At 37.6% G+C, this 17,559-nt stretch overlaps 3 protein-coding genes and 2 long non-coding RNA genes across 18 annotated transcripts; 2 read left to right on the top strand and 3 right to left on the bottom strand.

The window, feature by feature from the left end:
• Positions 1 to 200: 200 nt before the first annotated feature.
• On the bottom strand, positions 201 to 5,188 carry LOC114871052 (rhythmically expressed gene 5 protein). Of its 2 annotated transcripts, none has more exons than XM_029176470.2 (4): positions 5,039 to 5,188; positions 3,317 to 3,488; positions 3,151 to 3,240; positions 201 to 1,803 (listed from the first exon to the last, which is right to left on the bottom strand). In XM_029176470.2, the coding sequence occupies exons 1-4, from the start codon at positions 5,153 to 5,155 to the stop codon at positions 1,439 to 1,441; spliced, it is 744 nt and encodes a 247-aa protein (XP_029032303.1). In that variant the 5' UTR covers positions 5,156 to 5,188; the 3' UTR covers positions 201 to 1,438. The 2 variants fall into 2 exon arrangements, with proteins under 2 accessions (XP_029032303.1, XP_029032304.1); XM_029176471.2 differs by lacking the exon at positions 5,039 to 5,188 and adding an exon at positions 4,022 to 4,094.
• LOC114871056 lies at positions 4,142 to 10,745 on the top strand. Of its 13 annotated transcripts, none has more exons than XR_006829418.1 (12): positions 4,142 to 4,500; positions 4,586 to 4,936; positions 5,021 to 5,134; positions 5,972 to 6,129; positions 6,215 to 6,681; positions 6,749 to 7,103; positions 7,352 to 7,531; positions 7,772 to 8,021; positions 8,119 to 8,468; positions 9,713 to 9,906; positions 10,474 to 10,594; positions 10,675 to 10,745. It is a non-coding gene; the product is annotated as an uncharacterized LOC114871056 (long non-coding RNA). The 13 variants fall into 13 exon arrangements; XR_006829425.1 differs by lacking the exon at positions 9,713 to 9,906 and having other exon boundaries at positions 4,145 to 4,500; positions 4,586 to 4,725; positions 4,799 to 4,936; XR_006829421.1 differs by lacking the exon at positions 9,713 to 9,906 and having other exon boundaries at positions 4,146 to 4,500; positions 4,586 to 4,653; positions 4,751 to 4,936.
• LOC114871053 (eukaryotic translation initiation factor 4E type 3-like) lies at positions 10,023 to 11,330 on the bottom strand. Its single transcript, XM_029176472.2, has 6 exons — positions 11,148 to 11,330; positions 10,799 to 10,919; positions 10,622 to 10,729; positions 10,445 to 10,567; positions 10,273 to 10,369; positions 10,023 to 10,195 (listed from the first exon to the last, which is right to left on the bottom strand). The coding sequence occupies exons 1-6, from the start codon at positions 11,297 to 11,299 to the stop codon at positions 10,161 to 10,163; spliced, it is 636 nt and encodes a 211-aa protein (XP_029032305.1). The 5' UTR covers positions 11,300 to 11,330; the 3' UTR covers positions 10,023 to 10,160.
• Positions 11,331 to 12,248: 918 nt separating this feature from the next.
• LOC114871124 (thioredoxin domain-containing protein 12-like) lies at positions 12,249 to 13,086 on the top strand. Its single transcript, XM_029176624.2, has 2 exons — positions 12,249 to 12,520; positions 12,762 to 13,086. The coding sequence occupies exons 1-2, from the start codon at positions 12,249 to 12,251 to the stop codon at positions 13,084 to 13,086; spliced, it is 597 nt and encodes a 198-aa protein (XP_029032457.1).
• A 35-nt stretch (positions 13,087 to 13,121) lies between these two features.
• Positions 13,122 to 15,841, bottom strand: LOC114871091. Its single transcript, XR_003788496.2, has 6 exons — positions 15,753 to 15,841; positions 15,251 to 15,584; positions 14,751 to 15,096; positions 14,487 to 14,601; positions 13,583 to 13,721; positions 13,122 to 13,514 (listed from the first exon to the last, which is right to left on the bottom strand). It is a non-coding gene; the product is annotated as an uncharacterized LOC114871091 (long non-coding RNA).
• Between the last annotated feature and the right edge of the window lie 1,718 nt (positions 15,842 to 17,559).

Below are 17,559 nucleotides of genomic sequence, written 5' to 3'. Positions count from 1 at the left end.
ACCGTATTCATATTTCTACATACATTAGATGTTTAATAATAATTGAACAGTTATTTACCACCTAAAATTAAAAGCGATTTGAGAAATGAAATATCAAATATCACATTTTATTTTGAACCGTGTATACAAATTAAAAACATTGTTAATAATCATTTCATTTTCTTTTCATCACAAAATTTTTTATAGAAAATTTACTGTATATACGCATACTTATAAAATATATGGATACTTAGAATTAAAGAAATTCTAACTGTACTAAATATGCACCATACAAACCATAAATTTGTACAATATTACATAAATTTTACAATATAGTCATTATTACATACAATGCAAATCTTATACGTAAGAAAAATGTTTTATCGTTTAAACGATCATCTGAAGAAATAAGATGAAAAAAATTTCAACACGAAGATTATCAAATATATGAAAATGTGCTCTGTTAATCTTATGTGAATTTCATACGCAAATTCAATAGTCAACATAAGAATTAACATAAATTTTTAGCGAGGTAAGTTCCTTTGAACCATGAGAGTATATCTTAAAGAAGAAAGTTTGGAAATGTACTATATGATCCTGAAATACACTTCATACAACAAAAACACCCTTTTCGAGCTACAGTATAATTGCAAAAGAATATAACAGAAATATGTAGACTATTGAAAAATGATAATTTTACGGATGATGAAATAAATAAGAAATGAATGGAAAGCACACGATTAGAACCATTCATGGTCGGCGATTATAAATGTGTATAAAGTTGTGGATAAACAGAAGTATGAAATATTCATTCATCGAGTATGAATGTTAAAATACTTATAACGCACTCTAATTTGGAATTATCAAAGCAAAAGTAAGACATTTGATTGCCGACCAATCGTCATCATACAATCTATGTTAAATATTTTCAAAGATCAACATGATTATTAATATTTCTGAAAATAAATGAGTATTGTTTGCAAAAGCAGTCTTTAAACTCACCACCACTAACTTTATAAGATTATCGCTAATAAATGATTGATGATTAGAATTATTAAAAAATATCACTCTTCACTCATTCTGCTGTCCAATCGTTCAACATATTCAGAATAAACAAATGCTTTAACGTACAAATTTATAAAAAAATGATACTACCTAATGAACTCATATTAAGAATTAATTTTATCTTATCTATCATGTGTAACAAATAATCATTGCTTCTATCTGCATCATGAAAGACCAGTCTTGCACTAATCTGAATATTTGATGGGACAAATATGATGGTTCAGTTTCTAATTTGTTCCATCAACTACAATCTACCTTTCAGTTTTTCTTAACAAAAAGAAAAACGCTCAGGACAAACCGCTCTGAATCTTTCCTCATTCCTAACAGTTCTAGTATCAAAATAAATTACAATTATCCGCAATGAAGCTGCTTTAGCTTATACCTTTGCTTATCGCTAATAACGTAATTTACGCTTTACGATTTCCTGAAGCAATCGTCTTTTAAATAAAGAATCATCTTTTCGAAAACAAGGAGACTCCTCGTACGCTTGGCGATTATTCCTTCTCACAGGATACGAATTTCCTTTCGATTGTTTCTCATAAAAGTCGTTTCTATTCGCTTCAATCTCCTCGATTGAGGGCACACGAGGATGTCTGAATTCTTTGATGTCCTCATCCTGGGGCAAAGGGCGCATGGAATCCTCTGGAACTGGTCGACCATCCGGATACACACGAATTACCATTGGTCCCACTAGATAGGGCCCTGTATGCTCTGATATCGTTTCTTCGCCTAAGCCATTTGTTTCGCTCCCACTAGTAGCTGTAACAAAATAAAGATTTTTTATTAACAAAAAAAGATATTTTCTTCTCTGATAGATATATGATCAATTTCAAGGTTCGAGTAATTTATATTTCCAGTAACTTGTAGGATGCAAATGTAAAATTGTTTCTAAACGAATGTACATATAGCTGCATAATTAATTAACCGCGGATGAAATTTGAAAGTTTGATCGGTAGAATTTCATTAATTATTAGCCATTTACGTTAACGTAACATACACGTTTCATCACAATCGTTGAATTGATTATAAATATTTTCAGCACGTTCCTTCTCTGAACGCATTCGTGTTACGTAGACGGGATCGGAAGTGATACTTTTTAGCGAAACGTGACCTTCGCATTATGATAATTCGATGTCTAATATTTTCAATCCGTCGCGATACTACTTCCTACTTCCGTCAGATGTTGAATGGCTCTTCTAAGGGACGCGGAGGAATTTACAAGAATAACAAATAAGAAAACGTCGCGTCAAATGACTCATGGCTTTGTTAGAAAATAAAAATTCACCATCTCTATTGTACAAGAGAACTTGAACAATTTATTTATATTTTCTTCTTCTTTTTGAAGCTACCGAAAAAAAAACTTCCGTAAACGGTCGACTTATTCGGAAGATCGGGTGAAAGTGCAGTTAAAGAGACCGGTCGTATCGAAAACGAGCGTTTTGCTATCGAACGCGATCTACTTTGGTTGAAGAAAAAAATAAAAAGTTTTCTACTGGAACGTGCACGATTCAACGGGGACGCCTGGAACTTTCTCGCAGCGCCTTCTTTTCATCTATTTCGGGTCACGTAGATCGAGCAAGTGTTATTTTCTTCTTGCTTGTCCATCGAGTTCAGAGGCAGCTCCGATTTTCATGGTTAACACCTTGAATGCCATGGGGGTCACCGGTGACCGGCATCGCAAATTACACGCGCTCTGATACTTAAAAGAAAACGGTAGAAAAATATTATTTTCAATAGTACCAAATTAAAAGCTTGACATTTGAAATTTGAAAATTAATTATTTCTATTAATAATGCCCATTTTCACTGCAGCAGTCAACGCGTTAATGCAATGATTAATCGCCGTTAAACTGCCTCTACTAATATTCTTCTCCGTTAATATTCGCTACAGAGGCTGCTAGTCTCGCTCGTGCAAGTTTCTTTCATTTTTTTTATCGATAAGAACTTTCTCTCGCATTAATGAACTTTATGCGATCGTTGGAGATGTTTCTGCTGAAAGAGTATCGTCCTATCGTTCAACAAATGATTCAAGTACACAAAGAATTTATTTTCAATATCCAGGACTGTTATTCCTTACCAATAGTCAACTTCTTAATTTATCACATACCTACTGAATCGGTACCGGTGGCAAAATAGGATTCATTCGGTTCATGAGCGACTCTCGTTGAATACCCATTCTTTACCATTGCACCCCAGACTATAATCAGAAAATGCCGGGTTCATTCAAATGAGATTAAATTAATTACTCGGGAATAATAGGGTATGAAACTTACTAATTTCTTTTGCATCACGTTGATACGGATCCAATTTATCGAGAGCATTATCGTCCATATTAGCCAGATTTCGAAGACCAGAAACCAATAAATTTTTGTTACAATCTGGCATCGAAGAGTCAACACAGAATGTGGCCACCTGTTGACTGAACACTCGGAACAGGTAGCTCATCTGAAATGGAACATTCTTTTGTTACAAAAGATACTCGGGTCCAGTGGCGTCCTTTTTTCTTTAATTTTTTCTTTATAACATTCATGAAAAAGATAGAAAAATTTTTGTATGCGCTTCACAGTTCTAGCGGCGTGGTGTTTGACTGTGTGCGCATGCGCACGCGAGGCTGCGAGGGAGAGAGAGCACTGTCGCTCCCGCAATGCCGGTTTTTTAAAACAAAGGTTAAAAATTTTCTGGAACAGCACCCCCACTAATTTTAGCTACGAGCCGCCATTGCTCGGGTCGTCGAACTTAATTTGTCCGAGGAAAATTAAAAGGGAGACAATGAATATTTTTTTCCCCCGTTTACGATGCGTCGATGATCGCGAAAGCTGTTTTCCATTCGTTAAGAACAAATGCATTCTGCGCGCGTCCGGTGAAACTCCGCAATGTGTAACACGCGGGATATCGGACACGATGGTTATAACAAACAAATATATATTCCCGTCGCAGCCTGTCGTACATCACGTATCGGGTTGGATTGCGATACGCGCCTTTTTTCTTTTTCGTCATGAGAAATTCTGTCCACCGACCGAAACATTCGATGTCTACACACTTTTGGCTCCATCTATGGTTTCTCGATTACGCGAATAATCGATCTTAGAATATCTAATGACATTTCTGTAACACGCCTATCGACCCTATCGAAATTTAACATTTATTGTATATCGATTACAAATCGAGGAGGATTTTTACACTCGAAAGAGTAATCTCTTATGGGACCAATTTCACAATTATAGAATTTGTTTTATTAAAAAAGCGTCTGTTATTTCTTTTTTTTCGTATTGTTGTAAATTTCAATCTTGACAAAGTGAGAATACACGTAAGTACTACTTTGGCGGTGACCTACATAGATCGACAACGTGATCGATGGTCGATTTACTAGTCGATCGATGGTACTATTTTCAAACGAATTCTCGAAGTAAGAGAAAGTTTAAACGAATAGAAGATAAACAATTGTTGCGAAAAGGCAGTAAGTATTTCAGTATTCCGAAATAATACTAATTTATCTTTTATTATTTCAAACTTTAATTCGATTAAAGATTATTTTTTTGTAGTGATATAATGGCTAATGGATATAATAAGGTTAGCGATATAATGGTGATAAAGGTTAACTTGGTTTAAGGTCAATATCGAAATACTTGGCGATCAGTTGAAACATTTCAGGCGGTACCATTATCTTATTATTGAAAACATAGTGAGTAGTTGTTAATGTATTACAGCATCATCGATGAACCATCCAGTTTCTATATAAAAACAACGTGAAATAGATAGCAAATGTAACGCAAAAAGAAGAGCACAATGTCATGAGAAAAGTCAACGTCCGAGACGCGGTCAGTGCTATTGTACTCGACTGTACAGTACATCAAGCAGAGCATTTTTAATGAATCCACTGAATTTCAATTTTGGTAAGTGAAAGTTTCAGCTTCGTTGGTATCGTATAAAAATGACTATAACAAACCTTATGTATAAATGTTAAATTTGACGATTAGATGCTCAACAATACTTACTTTCTCATCTCGCGAAAGGAATTCCCACATTGGTATCGCGGAAGCAGTGGCACATAATGTATGGCATCCCAATATTAGGATAGCAGCAAAGAGCACGTAAGTTCTCAGATTGCTCATTTTTAATTCCTCACTTTACTTTACAGGCACACTCTTTTTACACGTACCGTTAGTTTAGATACGTAGATCTATCGCACAGATATTATTGATGTAAAATCAGTGGTCGTCGAGCCAAGAGTGTTTGTATTACAAACACCAAACTGACGACGAGAGTATAATTACAAGGATTGAATATCAATTGAATATTTCATTTATTGATAAATGAAATATTAATAACACGATTATCGCTAGAAACTTCACGTGGCCACAAATGAACGAATGTAAGAACGATACAGCCCACTCTGTTCGTAAGCTGTTTGCGAACTGGCTTGATTTCTTTGCGTCCCTGATTATATGTTCTTATGCGCGTGACGTCTGCGCAGTTCGAGTCCCCACCCCTTCTACTTTTCGAACAGAATTCCCTTGGTCCATCAGACTCGTATTTAAAAAAAAATATATGTTTTTATATTTCTTGTATCCTATTAATCATGTTACAAGACTTCGATGCATTGAAACGTAAGTTCATTAGGTCGCTTATCTTTAAAAGCAACAACTTAACTAATGTATTTCCATTTAACACGTTGAATACCATGTCACCCATATCTGGGTGACACTTGAATTGTCAAAGTAAGCCATTATCTATATTATTAGGAATTTGATTACTTATCTAATTAGAAATATTTTTATTAATGGAAATAACAAAATATTCGGAAAATAAATAAAATTTAAAAGAAATAAACATATTATCTAATGAAATTTTCAATAGCGTTTGCCTGGTAGTCAACGTGTTAAAGATTCAAGCTACACATCTGATTAAAGTAACATAACATTTTTCAGATGCACAGTTGGAAACAAGTAATACAACCGTAGAGGAGAGGAAGCTGGTTCGAAATCTGCCTTGAAAGAATCCAATCTTGTTCATCCGGTTCTCTTGGCTACTTTGAGCTAACAAGTCCTTAGAAAATCCTGTCCTTCAGAGAACCACGTCCTTCGCGGTATTTTAGTTAACCAATATGCTTCTTAGTACAGAACAATTGTTATACTGTTTTTCTGTATTTATATTTCTGATACGTTTTATAGAAATATTTGCCAAGACGTTTGAAAGAAGAAAAATAATTGTGATCGTAGGATGGAACAATGCGTTGCGCAGCTGCAACTTTCGGTATTAATGGGTTAATGATAATGGTAGAAAAACAATAACGCATTGCAAGCCGGAACAGAGGCGACGGCACTTTTCTATGACGATGACCAACGTGAGAATTAAAATGCCGCAGACTTTCGCACATGAATTCGCGCCAGCACAGGCATATACACAATGGAATGAGGAACCTTGTATCATTCGCTGTACGTCCACGATGTATACGTGTGTCTGTTACCACACCGTTCCAGGTAATCTTGATTACTTGGAGGCTCGCTGCACATTTAACAGTCAGCATGCAGTCATCCTGCTATTATGTCATTCGGATCCTATGTACAAGAATAGATCTATCTCAACGGTTCTAGAACTATGAACTTTTAAAACTGTATTTAAAAGAAAAATCATTGCAGTAGGTAAAATACGATATTAGATATATCGATTTCATTGTTTTAAAATATACCGTTCTCTCTGATTAGGACTCACGATGGTTTCACATTACCGTGATTTTCTTGAAATAGAATGACAGAAAAGTCGAACATGGTGATTCGACGGGCAAGTATGTTCTACTTTCCAAATCAATTAATCGTCCGTAACCTGGAATGGCTGGATGCTCACGGGCGTTAACCTTCTGCACCTCTGATTTATAAATTTCCATTATACATTTCACGGATCAGCTGAGCAGAAATTACACTAACCAGGCCAAGGGTATTCCTGATAAATCTTGATTGATTTTTAATCGATGACAAACTACTGATAGCATTCATCGATCGTCAACGTTTTCATTCATTTTTTTTTTCTAGCATTATCATACGAATAACAAAAATACTGCTGGTGTGTAAAGATTCTTTATATTTTGTCTCCGTTAAAACGTAGAATACTATTTTTATAGTTTATCCAACAATAAAATTGTGCAGTCAAGCCGAGCATCGTTTTTCTTCGTTGGTGAACCATGAAACAGTAAACAGTTCCCACAAACGCATCTTGCATTCTGATTTCAAACGTTGAATCGTAATGGGTTCTGCTCGATCAAATGAATTTGTCATTCGAATTCTTTGAATAAATCTATTGTATCTTTCTAGATATATTGATTTATTTATGGAAGAACGGTAAACGATCCGGTGCGAGGATTTTAGAATTGCATCCGAATGGAATGTAGGACGATCATGATGAGGAAATGGACTTGTTGTATAGCGCAAAAGGGAATGGAAATCGCTTCCTCTTTTCATCGCAACGATTGGACGGTCATCCGAGATCGAGAGGTGTGGAATTCGTTCCGGTCGACGCAATAACCACCGGATGCTCATCGTTTCCCTGAAAAACAAATTCTGATGACTGAAAATTTTTTGAAATATATTTTAAACGCATATCTTCAATTTTAGAGTAGCTCGCACAGATGTAATCTTATCTGTCACGATTCTTCGAATTCTCGAAATTTTGGAATCTCCAAAAATGTATTGATCGTCATCATGATGCCACGTTATGACTCATTTTGCTTGCAGGCAACGAATTCGGAAGCTGATCGTATAAGTAGTTCAATGGTGACATTTTTGCCGAATATTATGGTTTCCTTGAAATCCATCTACGTAACTGCATACTCAAGTGGATCCTTAATTTTTGAAATACTTTATAATAAAGATCATCAAACATGTTGGAACTATTATAATGGCTTCGTCATTGATTCAAAACAAATTGAAGGATGTTGTATTATATTTGAATATTTAAAACGCGACTGATAAATGAAACTAGATGGTAAGCATTTGAATAATTGAAGTTACGATATCATTATTTATAACATTTACTAAAATTCTTTTATAAATTCAATCGGTGCCATTTGACATTTTTGCAGGAATGTTTACCTCTCGAATAATTCATAGAGAGGAGTTATAATAATGCACGATGCAACAAAATGAAATTTATCAGATGTCACATAAACAGGAAAAAATTTCATATAAATGTATTTTGATTATCATCCAGATTATGCATACGGTATTAAATGAGTTACGGTTTGTTATTGGTAACGGACAGTGTCAGCGAACAGGATAATTATGCGTAAAATTTTTGGCGCCCGGAATGACGTGAGAATCGTGGCGCCGCTTAAGAATGCAGAACCTATCGGTCTACGGAACATTGTTAAGGATTGATTAACGAGTATACTGGAACGACTGAAAAATTCCCGAGGATCGGCATGACGTTTTGGTATGGTAATTTGTTAACGGATAAACTAAAATGTAGTGGGCGTCTACAAGCTCATCGTCAGGATACAATTACACGTTTTTTTTTGTTAGAATTCCTTGTTCGGCCTTTAAAGGTTGTCGAAGAATATCCGTAAAATAAATTATCGCGAAATCAAGTCACCAAGTTATAACAGCAAAGATTTATCTGTCGTTTCGTGTACGAAACGAATCCGTATTTCTTTCTTTTCTCCTTCTTCTTTGTTAGCGTAACGTGTGAAAAAAAAAATATTACGAATTCCACGAATCGCGTGGAAGTTTTCCACTAAACAGGTTTCTCTCTTTTATCTGCTTTATACACGTGTTTTGTACTGTTATCATTCGTACGTGACCGTAGGTCACAAATAAATGATGAAGTTCCGTCTCGGATAGTTTTGCATATGAGTGCAATAAATTTGATGATAAACTTTGGAATTTCAAAAGCGTGTAATGGTATAACGAATCGAATATGTAGAAACCTACGCAAATCTTATCGGCTGTCCTATTTAGAATTCAGGAAATTCCATCTTTTCGCGAGACTAGACTGGTTAAAGATGAATATTTTATTCGCATAATAGTCGATAGTTATACCATTTTATATAATTGTATGTTAAATACACAGACTCTCGTATGTATCGAATTTTAAATGATTGTAAACAGTGACTGACGAATTATAGGTGCAGTCATTGCTAATCTTATACATCTTAAGATTGCTGACACAATTAACGTAACCTTATCAATCTTGGCCATATGCGTATGTATTCGCAAGGTTGTACGCAAGGACGTCGTGTAACGCGAAACCATCAACACATTTGTACTTCTCGAGTCAACAACTCTCGGAACAGAATTATTTAATCGAAACTTTGTTGCTGTATAATTTCGAGATATTTCTTGTATGTTATCTTTATAAATAATGCGAATTTTTATTATATTTTCATGAATTCTTTTTACATAAACACAAACATATGTGTCTGATGATTGATATTGCTGTACGTAATGATTTAATATCATTGAAATTTTGTCAAAATTTACATAAAAATTTAATCGAGAAGAAAGTACTTCTTGCATAATATAATTTTTTTGATGGAACACATAGGGATAGGTAAGATTCGCATATTTTGTCGAACATAGTTATCGTAAACTACATAACATTTACATATATGCCGGACGTAATTTGAATACGATTTAGAACTAGTTTAATGGTGATTCGAATACAAGTAAACTTTTCAGGGTATTGACGTCAATATGAAGAATATTGAAAAACAGTAAAATGTTAAGTTGGCGCCATTTAGTCGGCTAACTGAAGAATATTGAAAAGTAGTAAAATGTTAAGTTGGCGCCATTTAGTCGGCCAACGAATTGGTTTTATGGATATACGGTTACGGATTCAAATTTCTTTCCGAATGTACTTAAAAATTCTACAGGTATTCCGTTATTCAACACGAGTTATCGTGTTTTAATATTTATTACACAGGTGAAATTTATTTAATGAAATATTCTGATTCCATCAAATGGATAGATCTAACAAAAAGTAAGCATATTAATAAATATAAAAATGTATTTCACAATTTATAATTACAATATCAACAATTTATATACGGTTATTAGAACTGTGTATTAAAACAACGTTAATTAATAATTATCAACAATTTGAGATTTTTTGTAGCTTCTCAACTTTTTAACTGCGACCATAGGCATGATGCGATTGGTGGGCTGCAAAAGAACTTCAAATTTAATGGTATAATCCATAATAAATAATGCGGGAATTTTGATAATTTCAATATACATACGTTTATAGAATTTTGTGCAGTTTATATTAGGCAGAAGAGATTGAACTTTCTCTAAGACAGTAGCTTTTGATGCTAAAGTAGCATTTGTATTCCAAATCTAAGGAAATAAGAAGAAACTTCATAAATAGTATACTTTATGATATATCAATCAATGAACCCAAACTTTAATTACATCAACAACATCTTCTCTGTCCCTTACAGATGCAGTTACTCCACAAACCTCATCACCTTCAGCTACACATTCATCAAACTGCTCTCCAATAGCTGCAAGCACCACTTCTTTCCAAATCTTTTCCTAAAAACATAAGGAACTTATGATTTTGTAAGTAACATAAGATTTAGAACATACAGTATCTGATTTATGGCATTTTAATCTCCATGTTCCACCGTGTTGATTAACAGGTTCCTCCCACAATGGATATCTTTCATCTCTCATCAAATGATAATTCCATCTCACCTGTAACAGAAATAAATGAACAAGTACAGATAAGTTGTTTACAAACATAGCAAAGGTATACAAACTTACTTGTATATATTTAACACTTGGTATATTGTTAAAAACAGCCCAAAATCCTTGTACAGTGTTGACAGTATAGATCTTCAATAAATTTGTCTTATATTCCTCAACAGTTGAAGCAGAAATAGCTCTGTCAATTTTATAAACTCTTTCAGAATCATTTTTCATTACATTAATTGAACAATAACGATAAACATGTAAATGTTAATTGCTCCGCAGTTTAAAATAATTCGCTGACATCAGCGGAAAAACATAACTCGTATATTCTGTGACGTTTCACGAACGAGTCAAATAAAAAAACAAAACTGCTGCAGAAATTGAAAGGGTAAAACTAAAAAACTGAAAAGAATCCTTCTACCTGCCCAACCAAAATGTCCAGGATGATTGCAACGGATCTCCTGATGTTTCCTGTTCTTCGATCCTTTTGATCCTTTCGTCTGAAAACACTGGCACTTGCGTTATATCTCCTGAACTTGCCTCGTCTTTCAGTGCGCACTCCATCGAGGCCATGTTCAAAACGACGATTTACTTATAACGTCAACAGCACGTAATAATTAAAAAATTTTTTAATTCGATCCTAGCGTCATCTGTACAAAAACGGCTGAAACTACTCAACGATTTACCGACCCCCAGAAGAGGGAACTCTCGCGCCATCTATTAAGAGGTCGCTGAAACTACTTGCCGAATAGTTTCCGCGGTTTCCCGATAGATGGCGCCAGTGTCGCTCTTTAAGCTGAAACTACTTACCGACTTACCGACCTCCAGAAGAAGGAACTCTAGCGCCATCTATTAAGAGGTCGCTGAAACTACTTGTCGAATAGTTTCCGCGGTTTCCCGATAGATGGCGCCAGTGTCGCTCTTTAAGCTGAAACTACTTACCGACTTACCGACCTCCAGAAGAGGGAACTCTAGCGCCATCTATTAAGAGGTCGCTGAAACTACTTGTCGAATAGTTTCCGCGGTTTCCCGATAGATGGCGCCAGTGTCGCTCTTTAAGCTGAAACTACTTACCGACTTACCGACCTCCAGAAGAAGGAACTCTAGCGCCATCTATTAAGAGGTCGCTGAAACTACTTGTCGAATAGTTTCCGCGGTTTCCGGATAGATGGCGCCAGTGTCGCCTTTTTTCGAAATCGCTTGGGGCACTGGGAGCCCCTTCCTGCCGGAAATAGTTTCCGCCGTTTACGAGTAGATAGTACTAGCATCGAATTTGAAAACAATTTATGTGAGTACGAATTTGTAAAACAATTTGCCGGTTTGTGCTGATTTTGACAAATTTCTAATAAAATAGAATCAAAGGAAGTCGTAAAGTGCTATAATACTGTCGGAATAGTTGAATTAGAGAATACTTTTATCTCGCTAATATTTTAATGAAAAATTCTAAATATAAAACGATCGGCATCACTTCTTTTGTTTACATCGTCTGACAGAATTAGATGAGACATTTTCCTTCGAAGTTATGATTCAATGCATCAAATACCTCAGTTCTTTAAATTTTATTAACTTAGCAAACGACATTGTCGCGAACAATATCCTTACCGTGAAAGACACGAATTCCGATGCTGGCTTCGATCAGTTGTTCAAGTGGAAATCCTTTTCAAATGGCTTTAACGAGGCGAAGACTCTTAAAAAGCCTGTATTTTTAATGATTCATAAAGAATTTTGTCCTGCTTGTCAAAGATTGAAGGAAAAATTTGCGAAATGTGTCCGATTAATGGATATTAGTGATAGGTAAACGCTTCTTCCTCTTATTATCTTAAAATATTAATTAATAAGCACGCAATTGATGAACCCATCTATTTAAACTTCCTAATTGGTATCTTAGATTATTAATACAATATTAACGTTAAGATTTCTCATTATTATTAATTATTTAATCATGCATAATTGAAGGGGTTGTTTTGCAAACTAAAAAAAAGGATAATGTCACTTTCAATAAAGACCAGTTATCGAGTAACAAATTGAATCACAGGTTCGTGATGGTAAAAGTAGAGTTTGAGGGTCAACCGATTCTGACCGAGAAAAAATTCCAACCCGATGGAAAATACGTTCCTAGGATATTGTTCTACACAGCTGACGGCGGTTTTATCGAGGAAGCCTACAACAAGCACAGGGACGCCGACAAAGAGCACAAATACTTTTACTCCAGTCCCACGCAAATTATCGACACCATGATGTACGTTTTGAAGAAATATTCAAAGGAGCCGTCGCTGGTTATGTTCCAAAGCGACCATCCCTCGAAACCGGAAGTCTGTGACGTAGATAACGACATCATTGTACCAACTATATTACATTAATTTAAATTAGGAAATAATAAATAATAAATGAGAAATGGAAATTATTTTATTTTATTTTGACATACGTTACCAAATTTAACGATTAAGAAAAGTAGGGGTTGCAAATGCTTGAGGAAGAACGGGTTGATGCATAACCAATGTGAATTCGAGGCGTAACCTTTTGGAACAGTGTCCCCTAAGTCGAGTCTGCGCCCGTTACATTAAACAGCCTTGCACATCAACCTATCACCAGAGTTTCACAAGAACAACCCTGACGGCGCTTGCGTTTGCAACAGTTGCGATATCGGCCAAGGGTACGGGCATTGGTCGACACTGTCTCACCAAGGGTTGCTAACCACGCCCATTTCACCCTCTTCAACTATACACCTCCATTCGCGTGGTTCTGCCAAAATGTATCTTTATTCCTTCTTCACGTTTCATTAGCTACCCTATAAAACAGACACTAATTACAATTGAAATATTAGTAATTTTGCAATTAATAAGTATAGAAAAGGACCTTAAACATCAAAGATTCTATGATGGAACTTTATTAAGAAGCAAGTGGCGGTTCTGTTTAATGGCACGTGGAGTCCATGGTTCCTTAGTAATCAGACGGTGACTTAAGTCCAGGACCGGTCAGCACACGCAGGAGATTGCTGTGGCAGAGAAACGGTACGTGTAGAAGAGTGTACGCATATGGGTTATGTATGGATCTCGGTGGGTTCTGTGTTTGAAGGGTTGTAGATAATATATAGCCGGTTTCGGATGGAGAGAGCTTTTTAGCTTTGACCGTTTCATCGCGGCGTCCGGTCGGGCCTGTGCTATTGCGCCCCGTGATATCGACCTACCTATATCTACGTCCGTCACGATTTTTTATTTTTTTTTATTTTTTTTTTTCCACCTCGGCTCTCTCGCAGCCGGTGCGGTTGGGTGGTAGCTTTTAAAAAATGAGCCGGGACATTATTTTTACGCGGACCTGCACCCTCGGTGGGTCGAGTGACCGGTGGGTGCTGTTCTTGGTCGTCGTTTCCGCTTGGCGCAGCTTGCAATGTGCCGCGTCAGCGAATGTGCAAAAATTGAAGGGAGAGAAATAGAGGTGGACGTCCAGCGAGGGTGTAGTAGGGGTGGTTAAACCGGCGACCGTTTCGCCAAGGATCCACGAGAGGGTGAGGAGAGAAAGAGGGAAAAAGTTGCGGTGAGGTGTGAAAGTGAGAGAAAAAGATTATATATCTCGTCTCTCACGTCTGTCCGTTCGTTTCCAGGCTATGGATCTGTGGCCTCGCGAATATATTGGGACCGGTGGAAGCCATTTTCAATTCAATCTGTTAAAAGCACGTCAAAAAGTCATACGGTATTTCATCGGCGCGGTAGATCGCGGCGAGACCGCGACGATGCTTGCGTCGAATACCACCCTAACTTACACATCCCTGCAAATGCATCCATCTCTATGGCGGTTCCGATTCGACACCATTTTTCGGAACTTCTCTGAATACATAGACAATTCCTGATTGAGTCAATTGATGGCACAACACTGTCCTAAAAATTAGAAAAATTAGATCAAGATTATTGGAGATTATTTATTTTCCCTAAATTGATTAAAGTATAAAATTTTAATGTAATTAAAATAAGTATCACATCTATTGATCAGCAAACAGGCGACTCCACCCCCAAATATCATCAGTTACCTGTAGCAACTACCTGTATCCTAATCTCTGTTATCCGATCAGAAGCGATTCGATCAGCTGTTTCCTTGGTGTTGCCGATCGTAGATGTTGGCAAACATTGTAACTCGATACAGACGCGATTTTGATCTTGATCTCTGCTCCCTAAACGCAAACAGCCGTAGGGGAGATTCAATGTGCAAGTGTACCTGCTACCGTTGATCAATCAGATACTTGTGGAAACATCCGAAGGCGAGGATGTTAAGAATCGTGGGAGAAGCTTAGCGTTTTAAAGGAAACATTCTGAAGAGGCTCGAACTCTATTGTATCATCCGTTATTTCCCAGATTACGATTTTCCATTCGACCATCCTGAAATTATTGTAACATTTGTTTATTTGCATTCGTGTAAATTTGTAATAATGTAATAATTGAAAAAAGAAGAGGTGATCACGATGATCGGAAAACGCGTAAAGGGAAATGTGTAGAGGGGTTGGCTGATACTTTGAAAGCAGGTGTGCATTACCATAGCTATTGGTTTATTGATTTATCCATCGGCGTGTACGTTCGCTTTTGAGTGCTTGATATGCCAGAGTAAAAAAATGGTCCGTGTCGGGCGTACACTGGTATATCGACGGCTAACCCGTTTCACAGAAGCTTTTTAATGTTGCTCAAACCGTCATTGGATTTTACTAATGACGCCCGTTGGCAGATTAATCGATCGAACGCGTTCAAACGTGCAATTCAACGAAGAATCGCAAATTTCATTGTTATTTAATGTACTCGGGTGTGAAGGGTGATTCTCCTGTGATTGGTCAAGGATCAGTCTTCCCCTTCATTTTGCATTAGACTCTTTCATCCTGAAAAAATGAATAACAGTTGCAATTATTGATATAGGATTACCTGCAATTTGACGGTATTTAACAATAGGTAGGAAGGATATATTTAAATGAAAATAACCAGATATGGTTACTTTAATTCGTCCGGTTAAAGGAAAGAAGTACCATGTGACGAGCAATGGTCCGTACCTTGTGCATTGTGCCCTTGTAAAGAGTAGGTATATATGTATATATATACACAATGATCCAAAATCATAGAACGGTTTAATACATAGAATGCCTTTTATTCCGTTCTCATTGCGGGGTAAATAACATCTGTACATTAGATCACTATGAAATCGGTCGCCATTTGTGGAGACGACAATAGGGCTTCCCCCCCATTGAAAGCTCATTGTAGAATATGATTCAAGAAAGGCTCGTCGCTGACGGTGTGCCCGTGTGGTTTACAGAAAGCGAACTCGATGGATCCGAAAAATAATAATAAAAAAAAAAGAAAGAAAAAAAGAAACGAAACGAAACGAAACGAAGAAGGAAAGAGAACGAACCGCGAGGAAGCGTGAGCGGTGATCGAAGGAAGAAGGAGAAGAGAGAAAAGAAGGGACACGTTCTTGGTACGAAGGGGACGAAGAAGGCGTGCATGGGTTAAAAACACAGTGCCAGTCGAAACAAAAGGCGGAGCATAGAGTAGTAAAACGTCTGAGCATCGGTGGTATTGTGCGTTGAACGTTGGAAACGGGTTTTTCTAAATAAAAGAGTAATGTGTTTGTCCGTTTCGGCCGGAGTAAAGGAGGTAGAGAGGAATAGAGGAGGAAAAATACACACGTCTGATACGCGCGTCGGGCTTTTCTATACGCATTTAGTTTATCGAGGGTGAGTAGGTAGGTGGGTACGCGGTTAGGTATGTCCCCCTTTCACCCCAAGCAGATATAAACTCTTAACATCTTGGTGGAACAGCGGGTTCGGCCAATGGGATAGGTGCGCGGGCGTGGCCGTGCCTAAGCGCGCCGCGCCGTTTGGCCGAAGCCCCGGGGTGGAACACTGTGGCACAGTGTTTTATTTCGTGCAACTGTGGAGGGGCTGTTAGTTTCTGCCCTATCCCTCCCCGTAGAAACATCATCTATCCTCTCTCTCTCTCTCTCTCTCTCTCTCTCTCATCGTTTCTCTATCATTTTCCATCGTACACGTATCTCCGTCTGGCGTATCACTTTCTCGCTCTATCCATCCCCTTTCATAGAAACTCGTTTCTTTTCTTACCCATCCTCTGGCTCTGTTCACTTTTCCACATTTTTCCTCCGCACTTCTCCATTTGCTCCCTGTTTCATTCTCTCTCTGGCCTGACGTGTATATATGTATATTCCCGCAACCTAGCCTCCCTTCTACACCCCCTCCGAATTCACCTCCCTCCTTTCCTTATCCGTCCGCCTTCGGCTCCCTCTTTGGCTGTCGACACACCACTACCGCGCGCCACCGGTTCTCTGTCTCTCCGGTGCTACCTGAATCGACTCACCCCGGGATGCTGCAATTGTTGACAATGCCGAGGAGCGAGAGAGAGCTGCTGCGATAGGAGGTCGGGGCGATTCCGCATTTCGTACCCCGACACCCGTACGAGCGGTGCTGGTGCGGTCGGCTCTTCTCTCTGCTCTGCTGGTGAACCTTAAACGGGAGTGTGGGCGCGTGCGCGAGAGTCTACCACAGTCCTTCTCGTTCCCCGTCTCTTTTTAATCAACCCCCTGATACGGCCATCCCTCGATCCTTATTACTTTATCCAGCCTCTCTCTTGCTCGTTCGCTGGCTTAACCGTGTGCCGGTTCGAGAGTTTCTCTACCGAACACCACAGCGTTAAATGTGATTTCTTCGGTTGAAGTAAGAAGAGGCTGCTGACGTTGGTGACTATTCGTTTGGGAAACAGTGCCGATCGGACATTGATGTTAACAGTGGCTGGATTCGAAGGGTTAACGGAGGTGTAGAGAAATGATAGGGACTCGTGTCAGTGAAT

Source organism: Osmia bicornis, chromosome 5 (genome assembly GCF_907164935.1).
Source record: "Osmia bicornis bicornis chromosome 5, iOsmBic2.1, whole genome shotgun sequence".
Taxonomy (NCBI): domain Eukaryota; kingdom Metazoa; phylum Arthropoda; class Insecta; order Hymenoptera; family Megachilidae; genus Osmia; species Osmia bicornis.
The sequence above is the reverse complement of the archived record's forward strand: the minus strand, read 5'-3'. Positions and strand labels throughout refer to the sequence as shown.